The sequence below is a fragment of the Octodon degus genome, unplaced genomic scaffold (assembly GCF_000260255.1).
Source record: "Octodon degus isolate 3935 unplaced genomic scaffold, OctDeg1.0 scaffold00080, whole genome shotgun sequence".
Taxonomy (NCBI): domain Eukaryota; kingdom Metazoa; phylum Chordata; class Mammalia; order Rodentia; family Octodontidae; genus Octodon; species Octodon degus.
Window position 1 is genome coordinate 11749711 of NW_004524656.1, and position 8418 is coordinate 11758128.

General features: G+C 41.6%; 1 protein-coding gene across 8 annotated transcripts in view; it reads left to right on the forward strand.

The window, feature by feature from the left end:
* The window catches only part of Usp28 (ubiquitin specific peptidase 28), a 68068-nt gene extending 62168 nt beyond the window's left edge, over nucleotides 1-5900 (forward strand). For all 8 annotated transcript variants that reach the window (XM_023721090.1, XM_023721091.1, XM_023721092.1 and 5 more), the window contains 4 exons: nucleotides 899-978; nucleotides 1920-2043; nucleotides 3507-3702; nucleotides 4730-5900. In XM_023721090.1, the coding sequence (XP_023576858.1) occupies nucleotides 899-978; nucleotides 1920-2043; nucleotides 3507-3702; nucleotides 4730-4905 (576 nt within the window). In that variant the 3' untranslated portion in view covers nucleotides 4906-5900. The remainder of the gene's footprint in view (nucleotides 1-898; nucleotides 979-1919; nucleotides 2044-3506; nucleotides 3703-4729) is intronic.
* The last annotated feature ends 2518 nt before the right edge of the window (nucleotides 5901-8418 follow it).

An 8418-nucleotide genomic window follows, 5' to 3' on the forward strand; every position in this document is an offset into this window, starting at 1 on the left:
AAAACATTAACTCTGAAGGCCAATGATGCCTGAGGCACAGTGACAATTTATGTTACCTGTGACTTGCTAAAAAGTCTGGGAAAGATTGGATAAATGAACTTCTTATCCTCCAAGTAGCAAGTCTCTCTGGATCCATCTTTCTGTTAGAATGAATCTGTTCTTCATGTTCCTTAAATACCTACTTGAACCTTTTTCTACGCAGTAAAATTCTTGAAATGTGTTTTTGATTTCTGAAAATTCAGTTTTCTAACATGTATTAAAATATATACAGCTATAGATTTTTTTTTTTTTAAAAGCTGTTGTGTTCCATATAAAACAACCTGAGCTTAGGTTTGTGGACTCCTAGCTTTCACCTCTCATCTCCTCTGCCAATGATCTTCTCAGTATTGATAGGTCATGCAAACTAGTTCTGAGTAGTGCTTTTGTTTTTTCATGGTCCTAAGGATTGAACCCAAGGCCTCAAACCTGTTAAGCATTGTATCACTAAGCTACACCCTCCCCCCACTCACCTCTTAAAGTTCATTTGAGATAGCATCTCATCAGGTTGCCCAGGCTGGCTTCGGACTTGGGATACTCCTGCCTCAGCTTTCTGAGTAGCTTAGATTACAGGTGTGTGCTGCCAGTAGGCTAAGTACCAAATGGCTTTGAAACAATATTGTAAGGTTTATCTGAAGTGTTTCTGTTTCTTAGTTGAAGGGAGGAAACTTTGAAAATTAAAGTTAGTGGTAGATGTTTACTCTATTCTATTGAATAGACTTGTGTGAAAGTTTGCGGTTTTTTTATACCTGGCTATGTGGTGCTTCCTAAATATTTGTACTTAAATTAAAACTTACAGTGGTGGAAAGTGCAGCCCTAGTTTATTGAAAGTAAATCATTAATGATAGTCCTTCCTTTTCAGAAATGGCATGAAGATTATAGTTTGTTTCGAAAGGTGTCTGTGTATCTCCTAACAGGCTTGGAACTCTATCAAAAAGGAAAGTATGTTGGCCTTTTATTTCACTTTGATTGCTGGTCAAGACAATCACTGATGTCCTCCCAGGGACACTGAAGTCATAGCCATGCATCCCTTCCCTTGTTGTGTACACTAGTTTCCCTATGCTCTTCCCTGTGTTTGTAGTTTTGCTCTGAACATGGCACATGTTTTTCCTCCTTCAGCGTAATGGTACGTTTATTGGTGAAGTATATTGTAGCGGATGCTCCTTGTGAGAAATGAGGGTGGACTGGGGAAATGAGTTTTCATAGTGGTGTAGACCGCAGTGAGCATGTAGGCTTTCTTATTTTTCTCCTCCTCTTCCTCTTCCTCTTCCTTCTCCTCCTCCTCCTTCTCCTCCTCCTTTTCTTCCTCCTCCTCCTCCTCCTCCTTCTCCTCCTTCACCTCCTTCTCCTCCTCCTCCTCCTCCTTCTCTTCTTCCTTCTCCTCCTCCTCCTTCTCCTCCTTCTTTTCCTCCTCCTTCTCCCTCTTCTTCTCCTCCTCCTCCTTCTCCTTCTCCTCCTCCTCCTTCTTCTTCTCCTTCTTCTTCTTTTCCTCCTTCTCCTCCTCCTCCTCTCCCCCCCACTTTCTTCTTTCTTCTTTTTTTTTTTTGGTCTTTTTGAGACAAGGTTTGACTCTAGTTCATGCTCAGCTCGAATTCACTTTGGGATCACGGGGTTGCACCACCATCCCTGGCCTAGTCTCCTTTTTAGTTTTAGAGATGGGAAAAACCAGCCCAGAGAAGTTCCCTGATTTGCCTGGAGCTTCTTGGTCAGGTTGAGACTGACTGTTGGCCCGTAGACTTTTCCCAGTTCACCAGGCTGACTCCATGTTTAAGGCTTTTCTGTAATTGTAGCCAGGTAGGTTTTTGTGTTGGGGAGCAGTGGGGTCTGGGCTCCAGGTTTTGGCAGTACAGAAGTCAGCTGCATTTTATTTCCCATTTTCTAAGGTATCAGGAAGCGCTGTCCTACCTGGTCTATGCCTACCAGAGCAACGCCACTCTGCTAATGAAGGGGCCCCGCAGGGGGGTGAAGGAGTCAGTGATTGCTTTATACCGAAGAAAATGCCTTCTGGTTTGTACTATTTGTTAAGCCTGGAGATTCTGATTTGTGTATGTGCATATGTTTGTGTATGATAAGTATATATCTGCTCCTTGAAACCATGATGAGATAAAACTTAAAATAATTTTAACAGATTATAGTTTTTTTCTCCAAAACTTTCATGAGCAGATTTACATTGTGATGGGTTTGTTTTACATTGCCTTAATTGAATGTCCTTTCTTAGCCCAAAGAGCTCCAAAGCAGCCATGCCGCTCTCTGTGCCTTTCCTGTCCCTGCATCATGGCTTTGTTCAGTCTTACTAGATTGTGTGTTCATTAAGCACAGATCCTTTTAGCTAGTTGTTTCCTGAGTAAGCGTGTGATGAATGGCTGCTCAAGGAGTGTGGTGTTTTTCCAGTGTTCCTAGTAAGCTAGTAGAGGAAAGCTTGAAGAACTCCTAAGGGGAGATGGCCCTACTTCTGTACCAACTCATCTTCACACACTGGTGAAGACTATAGCTAACCTGGTCTGTTTTGTGGAAAAGCATACCTAACCCCACTGTACTGCCTTGATCTTGTTAACACAGGCTGTGAAGTCATGATGTATGTTATTGCACAGTTTTGTTTTGCTGATTTATATTTTGATTCTTGTATCAATTAAAATGACAAACTTGGAAGCTGGAAAGGCATTATAGATTTGTTGGAATGGAACTTTATTAGTCACACTTTATATTTTAAATCAGCAAATAATAGATTGACAATTTAATATCCTGCTCAGCTCCCACAGTAATACAGTGGGAGGGATTTGGTCTATTACTGGATCTCAATTCTCCAGTGTGTTTCCTAATCATGTTATGAACTTCCAGAAAATAAGTACATCCAAATACCTCCCCAGACAGTTAAACCAGACTCTCTGGAGAGGAATCTGGGGGTCAATGTGTCTAATCAGGGATTCCCCCGAACCCTCTGCCTTGCTAGGGATTGATCTCAGGAGGGCCTTTAGGGCCTTTACACTAAGGAACATCACCAGCTCTTATTTTTAAATTTTGAGACAAGTCTACCTAAGTGGCTGAATTTCCTAGACTGGGCATGAAATGCAGTCTTCCTGGAAGCCTTAGCCTCCCAGAGTAATTGGAGGTATAGGGTGCCTAGCTAAATGCAGGAAGATTCTCCTGCTCAGTGGAAAGTGAAAACCACTGGATAAGACTTTTTGAGGAAGCAGATGTTAAGCATGACCTTGACTTGTAAGTTTAGGCCAGTGGGCCACAGACTTGCTTGCATTAAAATCATTTTGTAAGGTTTTGTAAACCCTGAACTCCAGGTCATCTGTGCACTAATCGTATCCACGTACCTGGGGCCGGGACCAGGCATTGCTGGTGTTCCAGGGTTGACTGGTAATCCCGGTGTGCAGCAGAGCCGGGAGCCATTTATCTAGATTCTTACTCAACTGATCATTTTTCAGACGTTTTTCTCCCCCAATTCTGCCTTTTGTCTGTAGGAGCTCAATGCCAGAGCAGCTTCACTCTTTGAAACAAATGATGACCACTCTGTAACAGAGGGCATTAATGTGATGAATGAATTAATCATTCCATGCATTCACCTTATCATTAATAATGACATCTCCAAGGATGACCTAGATGCCATTGAAGTCATGAGGAACCATTGGTGTTCTTATCTCGGGCAGGATATTGCAGGTATGTTGCTAGCGTCTCCAGTAATTGCTAAGGTTTTATGAATCCTGGAAATTACAGTGGTCTTTCTTTCTAGCACGAGTAGTAGCCCAAGTGTTTTAGGGAATTGGAGGGCCCCAGAAGGTAAGTGCATGAAAGGAGTCTATGAAATAAGGGGTGAGAGCTTTGGCTCTGGGTCTGAACTTGTGCTTACTTCCTCTGAGCCCAGCAAAGCCCTCTGCAGGCAGCCAGGAAGTCCAGTTTGCAGGCAGTGCTCCAGGAAAGCCAGGCTTCCGTTATTCTCTCATCTGCCCGACTTTGTGCAGAGTGTGATTACCCAGTGGCCTTCACTCAGTTTGCCTGTGGCTAGAAGTGGTAAGATATTAAGTACGGCAACTTCAGGCTTAGTAAGTTAGTACGTGAAGTACCCTTGCTTGCACAGCGTTGTGTGTGGGAGCCCACAGCAATTTCCTAGGTAAGGTCAGTGGACTGGAGGCTTGATTTATATTCTGATGTAAATACTCTTTTTTAGTATCTCATTCATGTAAAGATATTTCAGCGACTTGCTCAGTGTCCATGTTTATAGTATTTATTGACAAATTATATATAAGTAGTTTTCACTTGTTTCCTTTTTTCATAGTTTCTTTTAATATCTTAAGTTTAGACTACAGGTGATCTGTAGCTCTCTTTAATGCTGTTGCATGTGTTGGTGTATTTTAAGCATTTGGAAGACTGTAGCATTATTAGGTGTATGGTAGACAGCGGCACATGTGCTTTTTCAAATGTCAAAGAAAAAAAAAGGATCAGTGATCAGAAAACATGTCTGTGAAAAGTAAATGTGTAGTGTTGCTGTGCCAGCGTGAGAGAACTTAACCCGGGGACCCGGAGCTTTGCTCTGTCTCACAGTGACTCCGTTCCTGGTCAGCGTAATTCTTCAGCCTTTGAGGCCGGACAAAAAGCCATTTGAAAGTCTTCTGATAAGAGTTGCAGACTCTATATTTTTTAGGGACCCAGTTAACTCTCCACATAATTATCCTTTTTCTCTCTACAGAAAATCTGCAGCTGTGCTTGGGGGAGTTTCTACCCAGGCTTCTGGATCCTTCTGCAGAAATCATTGTCTTGAAGGAACCACCAACTATCCGACCTAATTCTCCCTACGACCTTTGTAGCCGATTTGCAGCTGTCATGGAGTCAATTCAAGGAGTTTCAACTGTGACAGTGAAATAAGCACCTCATGTTCAAGGCCCACCATGTTCTCTGGTTGCCTACTTGTCTCCCAGCAGTCTGTTGTCACAGTGTTCACGGGGAAAGGGATTAGGTGGATAAGATTCACATCCACACCCACCCATGCTGCATGTTTAAAGAAGGATTAAAGATGAAGTTGCACTTTTTAGGTAGAGTTATAAAAGCTATTTCACTAGAAGAGGCAGGAACCAGTGTATTAAGGTATTGAATTATGCCTGAAGACCTGAAATGCCTTGAAACCACAATGCCTGGGCTTTTCTAATCCTCTCACCACTTTTTAAATTAGCCTTCAGGTAAAATATTTTTGACAGCAGAATAGAAGAGTGATTCATCAGAACCTGAACCAGATGAACAGCTACTAGTTATTTTATCAAGTACAGATGACATCTTAAAATTCTGAACTATAAAAGATTAGTAATATAAACCTTGCCTTGCTCTTGACAAGAGGTGACAAGAATGGGTTGCTGATAAGCCTACCCCCTTTCCCATGTGGGTAGAACATAAGGTCGTGTAGCAGGACATGCGGAAAAGTCAAGCTGCATCTCCTTTCTTTTGTCTCTATTACGTTTTTAGATCAGTTGACGGACCTCATCATGTCCTGAGTGAAAGAAAACCAATTAAGGACTTTGGCCAGAATAGCGTTATGCTGCCTGGCTAAAGATGGCATTTCAGTTACCATTTAGGCAAATTCTCCATTATCTGAAAATTGTCTGAGGCTACTGGTTACCCAGTAGAACATGTTGAATCCCCTCTCCTTTTTTGCTTTTAAAAAATAAGGAGTATGGATTTGTAAAAAGAAATATATATATATATATGTATATTTAGAGAGAAAACCATTTTTAAAATACTCCTAAACTGGGAATTATGTGTGAACCAAAATTTAAAGATTAATAGAGGAAACATGGGAAGGAAGAACACTTGATACAACTATGCAGATTTTATAATGTGCAATAAAAGTATTTGTTTTACCTTTGTTGTATAGTCTGGTCCTTATTTAATGTGTATTTTTCACTTTGGAAATGGAGAGACTCCGTGAACATTTGTTCAAACTTTCCTTTAAAAGAAAAAGGCACGGTAAAGGGTTGAGAATGTTGATGAGGCTGACGATGCCAGTGTTTCATGAATGTGGTGGTCACTTCCTTAGCAGCAGCTAGTGTCCTCCTCACTGGAAGGGCAGGTGGTAGCCCTTCTCATCGCATTTGTTATGTGTATAGCATTAAATATCTTCGTTGGAGCTTGTCAGTCTTAGTTTGCAAAAAAGCCCACAAACAAGACAGTGATTTCCCCCATAAGCCAAAACTCTCACTTTTTTTTCCCTAATGTATTTAGTACAGGGTCTCACTACACAGATCAGAATTGTAATCCTCCTGTTTTCAGCCTCCCAAGTGCTGAGATTACAGGCTGGTGGCCACCATGCTCAGTCTCAAACACCATCTCGGTGCGCCATGGGGGCGGGGCTGGCGTGGCATGCTGGGGATTGAAGTCTTTTACTTTCTTAAACAACTGGAAGGTCAGTTTTTATAGATGTTGGGGCTGAGGAGATGGCTCAGTAGAATAAGCGCTTCCCTGGCAAGCGCAAGGGTCTGAGTTCAATCCCTGGGTTCTGCAAAAATAAACAATTTTTATAGATGTTCAGAGGCTGTTTTATTTATTTTTTAAAATTATTTTGGTTTTGTTTTTCAGAGTTCACTGAAGAGATTGGTTTCAAGGGAAGTTATCAGGTTTCTTACCCATTATATTGTTGAAGGTTCTGTATATCACCATTTGCCTTTAGCTTAATTCCTGTCCTCATTGGTAATGTACACAGTGCTTTGGTTCTGTTATTTCACTTTGCATGATAACCCTGAGACGCTCACAGGAGCTCGTTTAGGCTGCCTTCGGAGGTTGTGCTTCAGTGATTTCTCTGCTGTCTTACAGTTTGCTGGTTCAGTCGCTTCTGTGTGGGCCCTGCTGCCCCCACTTGGTCTTCCCACTGGTTGTTTCCCATTACTTGGTGGGAGTCCACACTTGACTAAGAAAGGACCAGATGCACATCTGCAGTTGGTGTTGCTCTGTAGCTCGGATCATTTAGACCCACTCTGACCAGCAGGTGGAGTGCGGAGAACTGTTTTCTTTCCCTTCATAGCTGTCTTCCTTTAGGTACAGCCTCATTTCTGAGAAGGCTCTGCACCTAAGACTCACTGTGTTGTAGCTCTCAAGCCAAGAATGGTGGTTTTACATTTTTAAAGGCTGGGACAAAGAATAGGAAGAAGCTTATGTGCTCTCACCTAAATGATTTAATGAAGAGTTTGCACAGGATACCTGATCTGGCATACATCTGGTTGAGATTCATTTTAGCCTTTTCATGGTTAACAAGAATTGTAACCTCTTTTGTTTGGATTTAAAAACCTTTTAAGAACTAAAAAGCAGCCAAACGTGGTGGCACAGGACTATAATCCCAGCACTCGGGGAAGATGAAGCAGGAGGATTACAAGCTTGGGCCCAGCCTGGGCAATTTAGCAACTTATTGAGACTCAGTCTCAAGATTTTAAAAGGAGAGTGGGATGCTGGGTATAGAGCACAGTGTGAAGGCCCTAAGTTCGGTTCCCAGTATGAATAAAACCAACCACCACCACCAATAAACTCATTTAAACTCCTATTTAACCCGCACATTTCACAAAAGTACCAATAAGTATGTGTGGCAAAAACTAATGAATGAACAAGAGGTAGGGTTGAACGGAGAGCAGAACATGTAGCAGAGATAGGAGGGGATGGCGGGTCACGTGTGCCAAAATTCATAGCTGCCCCTTTTCCCATGGCATTGTTCTTTACATTGTAATCTCACAGTGTATTCTACAAATTGACATTTCCCCCATTTTGGCTATTTCCAGGAACACTGATGTATGACTTTCGATTCACACACATGCATTTCTGTTAGTATATAGTGAGTGTAATTGGTGGGTCATAGCAATACATACATGCAGATATAGGTAGATAGGTCCTTATTAGATAATGGGACTAAACACCTTCCAAAGTAGTTCTACCAATTTAAGCGCTCTCCAGCAGTTACTAATTTATCACTCTGTATCTTTTCCAACATTTTGTTTTGTTGGTATTCTTAACCTTAGCCATTTTCACAGTGTGTCAGTGATGGGTCTTGGTTTTGATTTGCGCTTCCCTGCAGACCGCTGAGCCTCTCTTCATCTGCTTAACTGAACCTCGGCCATTGTCCTTTGTGAAATGCGTATTTAACCCTGTTGTCAAGTTTCTTGTTGAACCTCCTGTCCTGCACAGGCGGATTTCTCTGACTTTCATATATTTCAGTAATGCAACTCTTACAGAATATATGTACTGCGTATATCTTCACAGTCTATGGTGTTTAACTCCATGAAAATTACTTTTGGTATTAATACATAATTTTATCAGGCTTTATTATTAAATTATTATGCAAGGTCATAAAGCTTTTTTCCCATGTTGACTTCTACAGGTTTTACTCTCACCTTTCATGTTTAGCTG